The following is an 18,886-nucleotide window of genomic DNA, read 5'->3' on the forward strand; positions in this document are numbered from 1 at the left end:
ACAAGCCTCAGCATCTGTATTTAACTAATTTTAAGACAAGAATAAGATAACATGACAATGATCTTACTGTCTACTAAGACATGTCACTTAATTTAGATGGATCACTGAATTGAGTGACACAGCAAGAAAAAAAAAAAAATCACAGTTTATAATTGCCAAGAAATTATATTCTTATTTAATCCTTTACCCAAGTGTAAGTACATAATTAGGATACTTGTATACAGAGGCTGTTAAATTATCAATTGCATCAGCATTCCATAATGCAAAGCACACATTCTTTGCAGATATAATTTATTTTGTAACCATGTGAAAAACTTTCTGAACTATCTCTGATCAAGAGTATTTTAATAATAAGGTGATATAGCTTTTTGCTATTTGTACATGGATAATATATGACTTCTGCATTAACACGTTCGCTGCCAACTACGAGTATACTCGTAGTTGGTATATGAGCCTCACAAGCCAACTACGAATATACTCGTATGACGCTTACTGCCGGCAACGAGATTACTCATACTGACCTTGAAGCAGTGAAAGTTTGGCATGCAGAGCAAGCAGCGTAAGTGTGTATATTCGTAGTTGGTATATGAGCCTCACAAGCCAACTATGAATATACTCGTATGTCGATTACTGCCGACAACGAGATTACTCGCACGACCCTGAAGAAGTGAAATTGCTTGGTGTGTGGTAACAAACTATGCCGGAGGAGCATGGCAGCATACGTGTTAATTCAATCTTGGAATCTGCCTGGGTCAGGCTCCTGCTGATGAGATCTCAATGGTGAAAATCAGTCTAAGTAGTAAATCCTTCCAATAATGCAGAGCAGTATACACATCCGAAAAGGAAGTGTGCTTTGCATTATGGACTACTGAGGCAACTGATGTGAAGTCAACAGCCTCTGCATACAAGCAGCCTAGTTGCGAAGATACTTCACAAACAAACTTTGTTTGTTTACACTTGGGTAAATGATTAAACAAAAATATAATTTCTTGGCAAGTATAATTAACTTTCTACAACTATATTATAGTTTCTCTTGAATTATTTATATGATAATTTATAACAGAGAAAATACAAGATATGGACTGTTTTACGATATAAATCAGCCAACTGTTAACACATTTAAGAATAATAAGCAACATTTATAAATACAGGTAACCCTCGTCTAACGTGAATGTTAGGTTCCACAAAAATGCCGTGTTATGCGAGACTCAGATCACATAGAAAATGTAGGGTTAAGTTCTGAACTTGTTTTTTTTTTAAAGATTATATAAACAATGACATCCAACCAAAATATATTTTATTTAATTCAGGTAGTTCATGTAAGTTAAGAAAACATAAACTATGAAACAAATACACAGTATAAAATTATAAAAAATTATAAATTGTACGTAAACTTCATTGCATATAATACATAAATGCTTTAGGCAAAATAAAATAAAGTGTATATTTTAATCGTCATCAATCTCTTCAAAACTAACATTTCGTAGATGTTCCTTATTTACGAGTAGCTGGACATCGTCATCACTTCAAATCTCTTGGACATCATTAGTATAATTCTCATTGCATACTTCGGCTGGTTTAGTTATCAAGAAGTCAGTAATATGGAGCTAAACAAATATCCAATTGTCTTGCGAATTTTCCAGAGCGCTCCATTAAGAGATCATTATCCATAAAATAACTTTCTCACCAAGTCCAATGCTTCTGCTAATTTCTTTAAACTGAATTCTTTAACGGATTTATCACAATCAGAATCTTCGGCAGAACTTTCCCTGCCATTTTGTTCGACATCTAGTAATCGTACCACTTCCTCCTCATTTAAATCTATTTCCCCATCAATTAATTCACTATTGAAGAGATTGGAGCACTTACGAAGAAGTTTAGGAAGGTTGGGTCTTGTGGTGATCGAAACCGAATGTATCTTCAGTCTTGTTCAATTGTTACCTTGGCAGTTAAGTGGGTGGGTTTATCCCTATTAACAAATGCGTATATCGCAAAAGCACTCTAAGTGAGCATCATCATCATCATCAAATTCCTGCCATGTACCTTCAAGGGGTGTACAGGATATGACGGTACAACATGAAAATATTACATCATTACTAACTTCCTAACTACAATTTTCCTCCAAATCAGTCTGTTACTAGTCAAGACTCCAACATTATCAGATCTTATATTTCTATCGTCTAAGGCACTTTGTAACGTATCAATCCACCTATATCTTGGTCTTCCTCTGGGTCGTTTTCCTGCCAACCTGGCAGAGAACACTTGTTTTGCTAATCTTTCCTCTCCCATTCTATTTAAGTGACCATACCACCTGAGATTAGCTCTGCTAACGCATTCCTGGATGCTGACAATGTCAAGTTCTTTCCTAATATCCTCATTTTTAATATGATATTGCCATTGATGCCATCTGTTCACACCTCTAATCTTTCTCAGGACTCTCATATCTGCGGTCTCTAGTCTTTGGTCAAGTGTTTTATTCTGACCCAGCTCTCAGATCCATAAGTTAAAACTGGTTTGAACACTGTCTTGTATACAGCTAATTTAGTGTTCCGACTAATTTCTTTTTTATTCCATATGAATTTATTCAATTGACTTCCCACCATACCAGCTTTGTTGATTCTGTTGTCTATTTCTATATTTAATTTACCATCTTCAGTAAAAATCATGCCTAAGTAGCTGAAATGTTTTACTTGTTCCACAGGTTCTTCATTCACAACACAGTTGACATTTTCAATGATTCTGCCTATTTTCATTGTCTTTGTCTTTTTATTGCTGACCTTCATACCATATCTATTACAACAGCTATTCAATTTAGTCAGAGAATCTTGCAGACTTGTAGCGGATTTATTTAGAAGTATAACATCATCCGCATAAAGCAAAGAGCTGACATTAACATCTCCAATTTTGATATCAGGTTTAATACCACATTCCTTCATAATGTGATCCATATAGATAATGAATAACAGAGGGGATAATGTACATCCTTGTCTCACACCAGATTTAACATTAAACTATCTTCCTGTACTTCCTTCAATTCTAACTGCTGACTTACAACTCAAATAAAGACTAAGTATTGCTTGATATAATGCCCCATTGACACCATATAACTACAGCCTATTGAATAGCTTCTCTCTTGGCACCTTGTCATATGCCTTTTCCAAATCGACAAAACTTAAATACAGATCTTTGTTATATTCCCATGCTTTCTCGACTATTTGTCGTAAAGTCAAGATCTGATCCTGACAGCCTCTATTTGGCCTGAATCCAGCTTGTTCTTCACCAAGCTTTTCTTCCACAATTCTTCTCAACCGTTTCTCAAGTATACTTGCATAGATCTTGCCAGGAACACTCAGTAGAGAAATACCTCTGTAATTCTCACATTCAGTTTTAATTCCCTTTTTATATATGGGTACTATGAGAGCTCTACTCCAATCATCAGGAATTCGTCCCTCTGTCCAGGCTTTCTGAACTATGCAGTGCAGCCACTGTAAGACTCTTATACCACCATACTTCAGCATTTCTGGTCGAATATCATCTACTCCTGCTGCCTTTCACATTTCAAGCCTTTGATGGCTTTTTCTACTTCAAGTATGGATATGTATTCCTGACTGCATGCCTGGTCAGTGTTTTTTATCACTGTGCTGTCATCACTGCTTGTTTCATTTAGCAGTTTTTCAAAGTAATTACTCCATACTTCAAGGTTATCTTTTTCTCCTATTTTCATGTCACCTTTATCATCTCTAATTCCTTTTACAGCACTCTTTCCTCCATTCCTAAGCTTCTTCAACAACCTCCAGAATATTTTGCCACCTTCTTGATATTTATTTTCTATTTTCTTGCCGAAGTCCTCCCATGACTTTTGTTTAGCTAGTTTTACACACTGTTTAACTTTCTTACATTTGTCTCTGTATTCTGTAAGAGTAAAAGCTGACTTATTTGCCAGGAACTTTTGATATGCTTTCTTCTTTTCCTTCACTGCCTCTTTAACTTCCTGTGTCCACCAGAGAGTTCTGATTTTTTTATCCTTGCACACAACCTCACCACATGCCTCTCTGGCAGAATCAATCAATGTTTTCTTCAGAGGTTGCCACTGAATCTCCAAGGTTCGATTCCTGTTCTCAAACTCTTTCATTTTCTTTTCAATAATCTTTCTGTATTTTAGTCTACAGTTCACATCTGAGAACTCCTCAACTTTTATTCGCTTTAAAACTTTCTTATATGTTATTCTTTTCAATATGAAATTCAATTTTATCCTGCTCAAGACTAAATAGTGATCACTTCCAATTTCAAATCCTCTGTACACTCTGGTGTTCTGCACCAGGGAGAAAATATCACTATCAACAATAACATAGTCAATGAGACTTTTCTTATTCCTAGCCTCTTCTCTCCATGTGAATTTGTGCACATTTTTATGTTGGAACATGGATTTAGTAATAACCAGTCCATGTCCTGAGCAGAAATCCAACAGATATTTGCCATTATTATTAGCTTTGCTCTTTTCTCCAAATTTTCCCAAAATACTTTTGTATGTCTGACAATCATTTCCTACTCTGCTATTTAGATCCCCAACAAGGACCAACTTTTCCTTTTTCATTGTGTCAGTTGCTTTTTCTAAAGCCTCAAAAAATTCCTCCACTTCTACCTTAGTAGAACCTTCTGTGGGACCATAGGCACAAATGTCTCATTGTCCAGTTCCCCATTCTCATATTTGCCCACATTACTCTACTTGAGACTGACTGCCATTCAAGAAGATTAGCCTCATATTTTGTATTGAAAACTATGGCTACTCCTTCTTTTCCTTGATCGTCATTGCATGAATATAACATTTTGTATTTATTGCTCAGAAAGATCTCACCAGTTTTTGTCTTTTTTGTTTCAGTCACCCCTATTATGTCGATCTGGTACTTATCTTATTCCCAGCTAGCTCCATTTCTTTGCCATTCAGGCTTCTTACGTTGATAGTACCGATCTTTAACTCTGGTGATGTTGAGTTGGGTTTGTTTTCAGATTTGTTCCAGTAGCCGACTTTTCGCTGTTCGCCCTGGTTCCCTGGCGAAAACAACGGGAGCCTTGTTTAACCGGGCGATGCCCCAGCCGGCATTAAATTTTGTCATGTTGTACCATCATTTTTTATTTTGGTTTAACCAATAAGAATACAATTTGGTCGGCTAAATCCCAAATTGCCAGCCCATCCTCGTTCGTTCAGTATCAAAGTAGATACCCAACAGGGTGCACCACGAGAAGGTGAGGATTGGACATTAGGTCAGAAGCCCTGGTCGGTTCTCCACATTCCTTTAAAGGCTATGTGGAGGTCTCCTCTCAGTTATACAGCTTTGACCCTTAAGCACCCCTAAGTGAACATTAATGTAAAAATAATTTTTTTTACATAAAAAAAAACCATTACATATTGTATGTAACTCACCAAAAAATAAAGTGCTCAACTTGAGATTAACACACTTATGATTTTTAATACGCTTTCCTGGCAGAAAACGAAGACAATTTTCAACAATAAACACTTTATTCTTCTTCTCGAGTATTCTGCAATTGAGCAGGTTCTTCTTTTAGTACCAAAACGTTCCTTCCACTCTTCTGTTCTGAGCCTTCTCTTTCAAGGTTGTGTACCTGTCTCCATTCAGCATACCATCTAGCATTGTTTTTCTTACTCTTCCCCTGGATCTTTTTTTTTCCCATCTATTTTTCCTTCGATGGCATCTCTGATGATTCCATTCCCTCTCAGAATATGTCCGATCCAGTTTCTCTTGCTTCTTTTTATCCTCCTTAACAGACTTTCTTCTTCTTCTACTCTTTTTAAGACCTCTTTATTAGTTATTTTATCTGTCCATTTGATTTTTTCCATCCTTCTCCAAATCCACATCTCAAAGCTTTCCAAAATCTTAATTTCTTCTTTCTTCAATGTCCAAGTTTCAGCTGCATAGAGGGCAACTACACACATAACATTTTATTAGTCTTCTTTTCTTTAGGTTTTTATCCATTTTACTTCTGAATAAATTCCATTTTCTATTAAAGGCATTTCTTCCCATCATTCTTCTTGCTTTTATGTCACTTTTACATCTTCCATCACCGCTAATAACACTTCCTAGATATTTAAATGTCTTTACTTGATTCGATTTTTCCCCATTTATTCTGATATCCATATTTGCCTCTTTCCTTGCTATTTTCATTAGATTTGTTTTTCTGATGTTAATTTTCATTCCATAATTGATACAGGATTCCAGTAATCTGTTCAACAGGTGTTGTAATCCTGTTTCAGTATTTGATAATAATGCCTTGTCATCTGCATATCTTATTGCAAATATCTGTCTACCTCCAATCTTTATTCCTTCTTCCGAATTCTCCAGTGCTTCTTTAAACATTGCTTCAGAATACATGTTAAATAAAATTGGTGACAGAGAACAGCCTCATCTTACTCCTCATCCAAACACTTCATATGGTAAACAATTGAATCGATGTACATGCGTGCTAAAGGGTATTTCCCCAAATATAAATTTGCTACATAGCTACATGCTCGATACCAGTAGACGCAAATTTAATGAAGATAAAATTTGATTTTTAAGTCACACATTGAAAAATATATGAAAAGATAAAGGATTACTGCAGTTTGTAGACCATCTTATATAGAAACCGCATTGTATAAGTAACACATTCAACAAGGGTTACAACAATTTGTAGACTGCGATATATTGAAAACGCGCTGTATAAGTACCGCGTTATACGATGGTTACCTGTACTCCGATGCCTTGGCAATTCATACTTTGCAGCAAAATTAATTAATTTCTGGTCTAGTGGCCTCTGGCACCAGAACAGAAATTGGTACCGAAATTTTAATACACACTAAAAGATTAGCAACCTCAAAATAATTAATGAACTACGAATATATAATTTAAATGGTTAACTTACACCAAATGGAACAGAGCTTTTCATTGCAGGAGGTATAGGTTTTAGGAGATTTGGAACAGACGAACCATAATGGGATAACATTTTTGATGGGGATGAAGTTGGACCAATACTACCATTTATAGCAGAGTGATAAAGATTGGGAGAAGGCAAACTGCTTGTTAAGATGCTTGGTACTGGATTACCATATGGTAGAGAAGATGAAGTCTGAACGAGCAAAACCTGCAAATGCACACAAGTCTTAAAATAAAAAAAAAAATCAAACTACTAATCATAAAAAAATAATCACATTAATTAAACACAGCATAAACATGTAAGCACAGTCAATATGTATTTATTCATTGATAAATTAAACATCAAATAATTCAGAAAGAATAATTCAATCTATCAGGTGATTTAAAAATACACACACAGATATACGAGGGTGGTCTGAATAGTTCTCGGCCTAACAATGAAAAAACAAATTTATAATTCCAAATTATTTTTATGTTTCAACATAATCTCCCTTAAGACTAATGCATTTATTCCAGCGATGCTCCATTATCCCATCCCTGTAGTGGTTCTCGGTAAGATCTGCAAAATATTTCTCTACAGCTGCAATCCCTCAATTCGAAGAAAAATGCTCACCAGCAAGGAAGAGTTTTAGTTTTGGGAAGAGATAGATAAGAGGGAGCCAAATCTGGGGAATAGGGTGGATGTTGTAACAATTCATAGTGCAGATCCCTTAATTTTCCCATTGCCAAAACACCTTCAGCATCAAAATAAGGAATTGTAGACCTGAAAGTATAACAACTTTGTTATCAACTTAAATGGCAGCTGACAAGTTAATTCAATAGAAAAAATGTTTCATGATATTTTCTATCCAGTAGTCACATAAGACACATGACTAATATGTCTCAATCTTCACTCTGTACATCATTTGTAAACACATTATGAAGTACTCTTTTCTTCTTTCTATCATAGATTTTAGGTCAAGTGGCCTGTTCCAGTCTCATGTCATCACTTTCTTGGTCCTACAATTCTTTTTCCATTTATTTTATATTCTTAGTATTTTTGGTAGTCTGCTATTGTCCATTCGATTTAGATGTTCTAACCATTTTGTTTATATTTACTTATACAGTAGTTAATTGGTTTTATATTCAGGGATTGTAAAATTTTTTCATTTGTTTTATGGTCCCACTTGGTATATCCAGCTGTTTTTCTGAAAAATTTCATTTCTGCTGTTTGAATCAGTTCTTCATTCTTCTTTATTTTAATTCTTTAAATTACAAAGAAAAAAGCTAAAGAGGTAAAAAGAAGTGAGCTATTCTATTAAAATGGCACCGTTCTCCAATTTTTTTTCTACTGGCCTAGATGATGGAGAATGGGTAGCATACTTGCAGGCTGTGGGTGTAAAATAGCTTTAGGTGACATATGAATTTCATTGATGGATGTGAAAATCCTGCTTATTCTCAAAATGGCTTGTAATTTCGTGTTTCATCTCTAAAACAGGGTTTCATTTTATTTAACTTTTAGTCTGCCTATTACAGCCTTTCATGGGTACAATCCACATAAAAAAGACGTAATTATTAGTAAAAATAAAAAAAATTAATACGAATTTTACAAAGCTTTTTATGTTTTATGGAAAGGAATTAGAAAAGGATATTAAGTAAAAAAGTGGTTGCAAATAATTACAAAAAAAAAAAACATACATTAATATATCACAAAGCAATGTATATTTTGGTCTAAGAGCATGTTTGACATTATTTTGTTTTGCCTAATTTTGTTATTTAGGTCCAACCGAAACCAAAATTGAAGTGAATCTTAATCATCAATTCCTGATATGTACCTTCAAGAGATATACATACGATCATGATATTACTATATAATTAGAGCTGTATTATTACTCACTTCCTATCAACAATTTATTTCCAAATTAACCTTATGTACACTAGAGTATAGAACCAAAAGGTTTCAATTAGACAGAGTGAAATGGAGTATATTATGGATCCATCTATATTTTGTAGCCAAATATAGTAAGAACTTTAAGTTTCAAAAGTTACAAAAGTTGGAAACGTTTAAGTTTCAAACTTTGGTAAATTGTGCCCTCTCAAGTTTCTGCCTGTTGGCAGAAACCCTGAGCAGACAAGTCCTCTGTTCAGTATCACAACAATCCTATATCAGGAAGAGAAATTCATGATATGTGAATGCTTAGTAGGTGCATAATCAAATACTAAAGTACATAGGCAAAAGGCTCCAATTTGGCACGAAGAAGATTTAAGTACATTTCTGCTTGGTCTCTGATGAAAAAAAAAAAAACCTAGTTTGAGACAGCTGTAGATTAGATTTTAATAATAGTTTAATATATGGGTTACCAAGCAGAGTCCATGCCTTAAGTAGTGCAAACCATGGCAACTTCAATGCCAAAGGTCTGGCTAGAAAACATGGATAGATCTATAATATTATTATTATCTGAGATATGCTGCATTTCAATAACCTGTTATATGTCAAATCTCCAATACTGCCATATCTGCTTTGCCATATTTACCACATATGCTTACTTTGGTGGATAAGATATTGTTAGTGAAGTTGTCTTATGTAAATGGAGAATCAGTAGCGGAAGTTTTACGAAAGTTTCTAATGCAGAAAAGAATGAAGAAAGGTCAAGGTCCTATCTCCTGTCAGAATACAGTCTCTAATACGACATTTCGAGAATACTGGAAATTTGTCAGATCACCCTCAAATATGCAGACCAGTTTTATCAAAAGCCCATACCAGAGTTGTGCTATCGTAAATGAATGCCCTACCGGCACAATCAACAAGCAGTGTAAGCAGTGCACAGGAAGCTGCAAGAATCACAGGCATAATAAAAATTCCACTATTATGCATCCTTCATGATGTGTAATCATCACACCACCAAAGTAAGCATCATAGCAACAAATTTTTCTTTTCACAAAAACAATTCTGTTTGCCCCAATGACTGGGAATTTGCACGCATTTATTATGAGCTGTCAGCAGTACACCCTGCATTTTATAGAACTCTGATTTGCATGTATTTGCAAATAATGCATGTGGCACAACACTCCTCTATTGGTGAAAATTTGAAGTAACTTTTTTCTCCATGCCAACCCCCCCCCCCCCCTTGCAATTCACTTTCATGCAAACAGCACTTTAATATACCAATTTTTCTAATTTTTATGAATTATTGAAATATCTAGGAACTTATGGGACACCCTGTACATTTTGTTTCAATACTGGAATACAGTAAGTTGGCATAATAATAAAAAACTAAAATCAGAGAAAAACTTCTGTTTAAACTTATTTATTTGTAGAATTTTCACCTAAGTTTCATAACATATTCAGTATAGAATTACAGAATGGCAATCAAATGATAAACAATTATAAAAAGCATTGCCTTAACAGCTAATGTAAGATAACTGTCAATTTCCTAACTAAAACAAAATAATAATGTGTGTGTGTGTGTGTGTGTGTGTGTGTGTGTGTGTGTGTGTGTATACATACGAGAGCGGTCTGAAAAGTTCTCGGCCTAGACCATAGATGGCAAAACTATCGGCACAATTTTTTTTTCTTCTAAGTTCGTACATCTGTCATAAGCATCCATGTGAAATTGCAAGTCATTCTATCAAGTAGTTTGTTTTATACAGCTGTCTGAAGCAAAAGTGTTGTCTGTATCCTTTAAAATGGATAAAATTAAGCATCATGCGGTTATAACATTCTTTGCAAAAGAAGGTTTAATGGCAAAATAAATTCATTCATAAAATAAGTTCATAAAAGTTTATGGGCACTCTTCTCCTTTGTTTTCGACAATTAAGAAATGGGCTGCCATGTTTAAACATGGCCGTACCAGCCTTGAAGATAATCCATGAAAGACGTCCAAAAAGTGTATCAACATCAGAAATCATTGATCAAGTGCACGATATAGAATTGGATAACTAGCGAGTCAAGTGCTTGAAACTGCTGAGACTATAGGCATTTCAAAAGAACGTGTAAGATATATTTTGTATGAGGAATTGCAAATGAAAAAGTTTTGTGCAAGATGGGTGCCACGCTTGCTCATAGCAGATCAAAAACTCACTCGCATGAAAATATCTGAACGGTGTTTGGAGCGTTTTAACAAAACAGTGGACAGAAGCCAGTTGCTCAGTGCCAAAGAAGGCAAAGTTGGTTCGTTCAGCAGGAAATGTCATGCCATCGGTGTTGTTTTGGGATGCTAAAGCATTTTGTTTACTAATTATCTTGAAAAGGGTAAATCAATAACTAGGGAATATTATTCCGATCTTTTAACCAGACTAGATGAAAAAATTTGTGAGAAAAGACCAGGTTTATATTAGAAAAAAAGCATCTTTCATCAGGACAATGCACCTGCCCACAAAGGTGTTTTGGCAATAGGAAAATTAAGGGATCTGCACTATGAATTGTTGCAACATCCACCCTATTCCCCAGATTTGGCTCCCTCTGACTTCCATCTCTTCCCAAAAACTAAAACTCTTCCTTGCTGGTCAGCGTTTTTCTTCGAATCAAGAGGTGATTTCAGCTGTAGAGGGGTATTTTGCAGAGAACCACTACAAGGGCAGGATAATGGCACTGGAGCATCACTGGAATAAAATGTATTAGTCTTAAGGGAGATTATGTTGAAAAAAAAAAAAAAAAAAAAAATTTACATTTTTGTTTTTTCATTGTTAGGCCGAGAAGTTTTCAGATCACCCTCGTAAGCGTGTGCACACACACACACACACACACACACACACACACACACACACACACACACACACACACACACACACACACACACACACACAATGTTGCCATAGGTATCAAAATCATCCCCCCCCCACAGCTCTATGATGCAGATACATTACCACAATGCTATAAATAAGTGTAGGCACGTGGGTATTTGCAGTGGTATGATAATCAGAGCCAACAAGGTTGGTCATTTGGTCAGAGAGATTTCTGCCACATTGCACGTGCGCTGGTCTACTGTTAGAGAGGTTATTTTGAAGTGGGAATGTGATGGAACCACCAAACCCCTCCCCCAAAACTGGTAGGTCCAAGAAACGGACAATTCTTGACTGGTGAAGTCTTATGGACTGTCATCACAGTCAATCATCAGTTAGCCTTAGCAATTGTCATAAATGACTTCTGTATGAGCTCTGGAACGGATGCCAGTGACAGAACTATTTGCTAGGAGGTGTGTGCCCTTGGTTTCATCGTAGTGCTGCAGCTCACAAGCCCTTGATTACACCTGCCAATACCTGGTGTCATCTGGAATGGTGCAAACAACACTGTCATTAACTGTGGATCAATGGAAGAGGTGTGGAACGATAATTGCGGTCTGGCAATCTGATGGATGCCAGGCGAACGATACTTACGGGAATCGTCTTGTATTGACCATGAAATTTAGAGGCAGTAGGATAATGGACTGGGACTGTTTTTTCTGGTTTGGATTGGGCAAATTGGTTTCCATGTCCAGATCTTTAAATGCTGATGCCTACCATGACAATTTAGGACATCAAAGTGTGTGTGTGTAAGTTAGGAAAGATTAACAGATTTAAAAAATACTAACTCTCATAAAAGGGATACACACAACTCATTGGATCTGTTTAAGACAATGGAGTAATGTTTCACACATTTCTTTATGAAGATGTTCTATGAGGAAATGGCTTATGAAAGACTTCTCTTGTTCCAGTGAACTTTGTTTAGTGCAGACAGCATGCTCAGCAAAAACAGACTGTTCAGGCAGTTTATTCTTCCAGATGAATAAAAACAGTTCTTTCAGTTCTTGAGACACTTGTGACATTACATTAAGAATTATAAACACATTAACACAAGAACATTAGACTAATGTAAGAATTAAAGGTCTCAACTAATGTTATCTTTAATTGACTTTATAAATTAAGAGTGTTATATAAAATTCTTTATTAATACCTATAATTTATTCATTACTCTGATGAAATTTACCTCTCTTTAATGCTTAGCAATTTAACATCACGCAGCTCGTTCTACTTTTGAATGATCAATTGTTTGTATTCCACCTTGTAAAAACTGTTCCTATCAAGCCACTGAGGATAGTCTGTTAGTTTCAGACCGAAATATTTGGCAAACATTAAAATATTCATGTGTTAACGTGTTTATAATTCTTAGTTCTTTCAGTTCGTTCAAAATAAGATAAGCTGCAAAAGCAAGGAATCTGGTACATGCCTGGAAAACTTTGAAGCAACAGCTTATCCTTAGGAGAAGCGAGAAATGTGAAGATTTCTCTGATGGACCAAAAGACAAAAGAAAAATGTTTAGTGGTTTTAAAAATTTTGCTGTGTTCAGAAATGCCTTGCACATAAGGGATAGGAATGAGGGTCATTTCTTCTGCATTAAAAGACGCAGAGATTCAATAACTGTTAAATGTTTTTTTGATGAAGGAATCATTAAAACCATTTGATAAGAACGTGGATCTAATTTGTCCAATGGAACTATCATGCATTCTCTCTATTCCTGCAGAATCTTTCCTTAGTTAAAATTCAAATTATGCAAACATGCAAAGGCTTAGACAGTTCAGATGAACATTCCTTCAGCATATGTACTGATTGGACATCAGTACATATGCTACTGCTAAATTCTTATCCAGGTTATGCAACAACTCTTGAAGCTCAATTTCATGCATTTCAGTCTTCAATGAATGTAGTGGTAAGTACTGTGCACTGTTACATACACTAGGCTGATAGATCTTAGCGAAGTGAGCACTCATTATTCGAACAATTGCATTCAGATCTGCCACAGGGATACTGTCTACATTCAGCAGTTATTCTTCCACATTCATTCATTCATTCATTCATTTTTTTTTTTAAACGATCCCACACATGAAGGGTCACAAGACCTATAACACGTGCCATGTATAGGCAAGTGATTAAGGAGAAAAATGTAGCCTGTTGATATGTTCCTTAAAGAGTGGGAGGTTATACTCAGTGGGAAAACCAGTGCAGGAAGATTGTTCCAAAGAATTGAGGTGGATGGAATGAAAGAAGCTGATGAGAAGTTAGTTCGGTGTGTTCAATGCTGGACAGTGTATGGGTTGGCCAGTGGCTGCTCTAGTTCTTCTATCTATAGTTAGAAGAAAGTGGAGGAATGGTAGCAGCAAATTCAGAAGAGCAATGCCCATGAAAGTATCTACAGAAAAGGTACAGTGCTGAAACAGAGTGCCTATGATAAAGTGACTGAACAGTCATCTGTTAAGCAGATTGCCCTCTTCTGATTTTTTTCAGTATATTATTTCAGGAAATTACAACGTACTAGGATATACATTAAAATAAATTTTAATATATTTCTATCTTTCGGCAACGTCACGCTGCCATTTTCCTTTCAGAATGAGCTTTCTCTTCTTGGATTGACTGTCACATCTAGTTTATCCTGGCATAAACATATTACTTACATAGCCTCTATAAAGCTTTTTTTTTGGTTCTAAACATTACTTCTCTTCCTCTCAACTCCTAACACTATAGGTCTCAGATCTGTCCAACTTTGAAGTATTGTTCCCACATTTGAGGTGGTGCACCCAAGACCTCTAAGGATTCCTGATGATATTCAGAAGAGGGCATTCTCGTGGAAAGGCTTAGACGTTGGTTATGCATTTTCACTATATTATTTCAGGAAATTACAACGTACTAGGATATACATTAAAATAAATGTTAATATATTTCTATATTTCGGCAACGTCACGCTGCCATTTTCAAGAACTTGTGTACAAGATACGTGCACGCAGGCACAGCAAAAACAAATGAGCAACAAGAATGAAGCTATTATTTCTCCTAAAGTCCTGATGGTGCCCTCTAGTGGGCGATGTTGGTATTCTTGGGCGATTGGGCTTGGAGGTCTTCTGATGTAGGTTTCCCAAATTTGAGGAAGTCTCATGCAGCCAAATTTGTTGAGGTTTGGCTCGTTTCTTAGGGCTGAAGCTGATTCTATGAAAAGCCTTCCATATCTGTATTTGCTACGGTGTATTATCCTGGCTTTTTTCCACCGTATTCTATGGCAGATATCCAGAGCATGGTCAGCAAGACCAGAGTGGCTGTATTGGTGAAACCGGATGTAGTCCTTGTGTTCTGAAATTCTGATGTTTGCTGTCCTGCCTGTTTGGCCGAAGTAGGACAGCTTACAGCTGCAAGGAACCTGGTACACCCCAGGTAGGTCTAGGGGGGGAGGTTGGTCTTTTGTTGAGCGGATAAGGGATGCCAATTTTTTATATGGTTTGTAACAAGAAGTTAAGTTATGTTTTTTTAGGATTTTTGTGACTTTTTCTGAGGTGCCTCGGATGTAAGGTATGGTGATGGATTTAGAGTAATCCTTGTTGTGAGGGGGGGGGGGGGTTACTGGTTTTAATATTTTTTGGATTTTTTTGGGGGGTAGCCATTGGCTGAGAACGTGTTGAGGATGTGGTTTCGTTCTGTGGTTGGGCAATGTCATTCGAGCGGATAAGTTTAGCCCTGTTGTGTAGTGTCTTAATGACTCCATATTGTTGTGTGGGGGGGGGGGGGATTGTTGGTGAATGTATCTGCCTGTATGGGTGGGTTTTCTATATACTGAGAAAACCAAGGTTCCATCAGGCTGGCGGGTGACCAGTGTGTCTAAGAACGGAATGCAGTTGTTTTTTTTCCTCTTCCACGGTGAATTTGATTGTGGGGTGTTGGTTGTTTAAGTGTGTTAAGAAGGAGAGGAGTGCATCAGAGCCATGTGGCCAAATAGCGAATACATCATCTACATAGCGAAGCCAAATGGTTGGTTTTTGTGAGGCAGAGTTCAAGGCTTGCTCTTCAAAAGTCTCCATATAAAAGTTGGCCAAGGGTGGGGAGAGTGGAGAACCCATGGCTGTCCCCTCTATTTGTTTGTAGAATTTTCCTTGCCAAACAAAATAGCCAGAGTTCATTGTGAACTGAAATAGGGCTGTGATATCGGGAGGAAATTTAGCTTGGATTATCTCTAAGGATTCTTTGAGAGGGACATTTGTAAATAAGAAGGAGATATCAAAACTGACCATTATGTCAGTGTGTTTGAGTGTAAGGTTTTCTATGCTGGCTTTGAAGTGGGCTGAGTTTTTTTATGTATGAAGGTGTGTTGCCAGTATAGTGTGAGAGAGCTTTGGCCAAATGTTTAGCTAGTTTGTACGTGGGGGAATCAATGCCATCCACTATGGGACGTAATGGCACATTTTCCTTGTGAAATTTTGGGAGTCCATAAATACGGGGGGGTATGGAGTTATATGGTTTTAGTTTGTTGGTGATTTCCACAGGCCAAGAAGTGACCTTCTTAAGGAGCCTGTGGAGTTTTCTAATTTGTGAGTTGGTGGGATTGTATTCGATAGGGAGGTAAGTGGCATGATCTAACAATAGAGATTTCAGCTTACCTGTGTAATCTTTCTGGTTCAGCAATACTGTGGCATTCCCTTTGTCAGCTTTGGTGATTACTATTTTCTTGTTTTTCTTTAATTCTAAAAGAGATTTAATTTCTTTATTGGGCATGTTGGTTTTAGGTGGTTTGGCTTTGGTTAGAACACAAGCTACATCCAGTCTAATATCATTGGCAACGTGGCTTGGGAGGTGTCGGATCCCGCGTTCAATCCGTATCATGATATCCTCGGCATGTATTCTTTTGGGCGCAATGGCGAAGTTGTGGCCACGTGCGAGGGCATCGAGTGCTTCAGGTTTCACACTTAATGACGACAGATTCACTACCGTATTGGTAGGAAGTTGCGGTTTCGAGATCGCGACCTTTTTTAAATTTTCGAATTTTTTGATGTGTCGATCTCGAACTAATCTAAACTCTTTCTCCGCTGCAGTGCACGAGATGTCGCGTAAAATCGACCAAATTTCGTGGCTTAAGGTGCTTGAAAGGTCATCTTCGAGTGCCTGTATAGCTGAGTTAGCTTCACTCAGGAAACTGCGAGTGGCGGCAATTTCTTCTCTGAGTAAGGCTTGGCTGGCACGGTTATAGATACGAAGTGCCTTTTGCGAAGAGAAACGGTGCTTGAATTTCACACAGTTAGGGATTACCTGGTTATCCCGGCAGCGCTTCAGGAAGGCGAGACGATTCAGTTGTCTTGCTAGCTTCAACTTCAGTTTACCGTAATGGCGTGCTTTACGTGCGGTAACATCTCCGTGGATTATCGTAATTCTCGTGGATAATCTCGTAAGCCAAGCCTTACTCAGAGAACAAATTGCAATCACTCGCCGTTTCCTGAGTGAAGCTAACTCAGCTATACAGGCACTCGAAGATGACCTTTCAAGCACCTTAAGCCACGAAATTTGGTCGATTTTAAGCGACATCTCGTGCACTGCAGCGGAGAAAGAGTTTAGATTAGTTCGAGATCGACACATCAAAAAATTCGAAAATTTAAAAAAGGTCGCGATCTCGAAACCGCAACTTCCTACCAATACGGTAGTGAATCTGTTGTCATTAAGTGTGAAACCTGAAGTACTCGACGCCCTCGCACGTGGCCAAAACTTCGCTATTGCGCCCAAAAGAATACCTGCCGAGGATATCATGATACGGATTGAACGCGGGATCCGACACCTCCCAAGCCACGTCGCCAACGATAATAGACTGGATGTAGCTTGTGTTCTAACCAAAGCCAAACCACCTAAAACCAACATGCCCAATAAAGAAATTAAATCTCTATTAGAATTAAAGAAAAACAAGAAAATAGTAATCACCAAAGCTGACAAAGGGAATGCCACAGTATTGCTGAACCAAAAAGATTACACAGGTAAGCTGAAATCTCTATTGTTAGATCGTGCCACTTACCTCCCTATCGAATACAATCCCACCAACTCACAAATTAGAAAACTCCACAGGCTCCTTAAGAAGGTCACTTCTTGGCCTGTGGAAATCACCAACAAACTAAAACCATATAACTCCATACCCCCCCGTATTTATGGACTCCCAAAAATTCACAAGGAAAATGTGCCATTACGTCCCATAGTGGATGGCATTGATTCCCCCACGTACAAACTAGCTAAACATTTGGCCAAAGCTCTCTCACACTATACTGGCAACACACCTTCATACATAAAAAAACTCAGCCCACTTCAAAGCCAGCATAGAAAACCTTACACTCAAACACACTGACATAATGGTCAGTTTTGATGTCTCCTTCTTATTTACAAATGTCCCTCTCAAAGAATCCTTAGAGATAATCCAAGCTAAATTTCGTCCCGATATCACAGCCCTATTTCAGTTCACAATGAACTCTGGCTATTTTGTTTGGCAAGGAAAATTCTACAAACAAATAGAGGGGACAGCCATGGGTTCTCCACTCTCCCCCACCCTTGGCCAACTTTTATATGGAGACTTTTGAAGAGCAAGCCTTGAACTCTGCCCCACAAAAACCAACCATTTGGCTTCGCTATGTAGATGATGTATTCGCTATTTGGCCACATGGCTCTGATGCACTCCTCTCCTTCTTAACACACTTAAACAACCAACACCCCAGAATCAAATTCGCCGTGGAAGAGGAAAAAAACAACTGCATTCCGTTCTTAGACACACTGGTCACCCGCCAGCCTGATGGAACCTTGGTTTTCTCAGTATATAGAAAACCCACCCATACAGGCAGATACATTCACCAACAATCCCCCCACCCCCCTCACAACAATATGGAGTCATTAAGACACTACACAACAGGGCTAAACTTATCTGCTCGAATGACATTGCCCTAACCACAGAACGAAACCACATCCTCAACACTTTCTCAGCCAATGGCTACCCCCCCCCCAAAAAAATATTAAAACCAGTAAATCACAACCCCCCCCCCTCCCCCTCACAACAAGGATTACTCTAAATCCATCACCATACCTTACATCCGAGGCACCTCAGAAAAAATCACAAAAATCCTAAAAAAACATAACTTAACTTCTTGTTACAAACCATATAAAAAATTGGCATTACTTATCCGCTCAACAAAAGACCAACCTCCCCCTCTAGACCTACC

General features: G+C 37.4%; 1 protein-coding gene across 1 annotated transcript in view; it reads right to left on the reverse strand.

The window, feature by feature from the left end:
* LOC150108383 (uncharacterized) overlaps positions 1-18,886 on the reverse strand; it is a 292,228-nt gene that overhangs the window by 124,367 nt on the left and 148,975 nt on the right. Inside the window, exon 6 of the mRNA XM_090390733.1 lies at positions 6,919-7,137. Coding sequence (XP_090246859.1) covers positions 6,919-7,137 — 219 coding nt within the window. The remainder of the gene's footprint in view (positions 1-6,918; positions 7,138-18,886) is intronic.

The sequence above is a fragment of the Typopeltis vanoorti genome, chromosome 3, assembly GCF_054136105.1.
Source record: "Typopeltis vanoorti isolate ZY-2024b chromosome 3, IOZ_Tvanoo_1.0, whole genome shotgun sequence".
Taxonomy (NCBI): domain Eukaryota; kingdom Metazoa; phylum Arthropoda; class Arachnida; order Uropygi; family Thelyphonidae; genus Typopeltis; species Typopeltis vanoorti.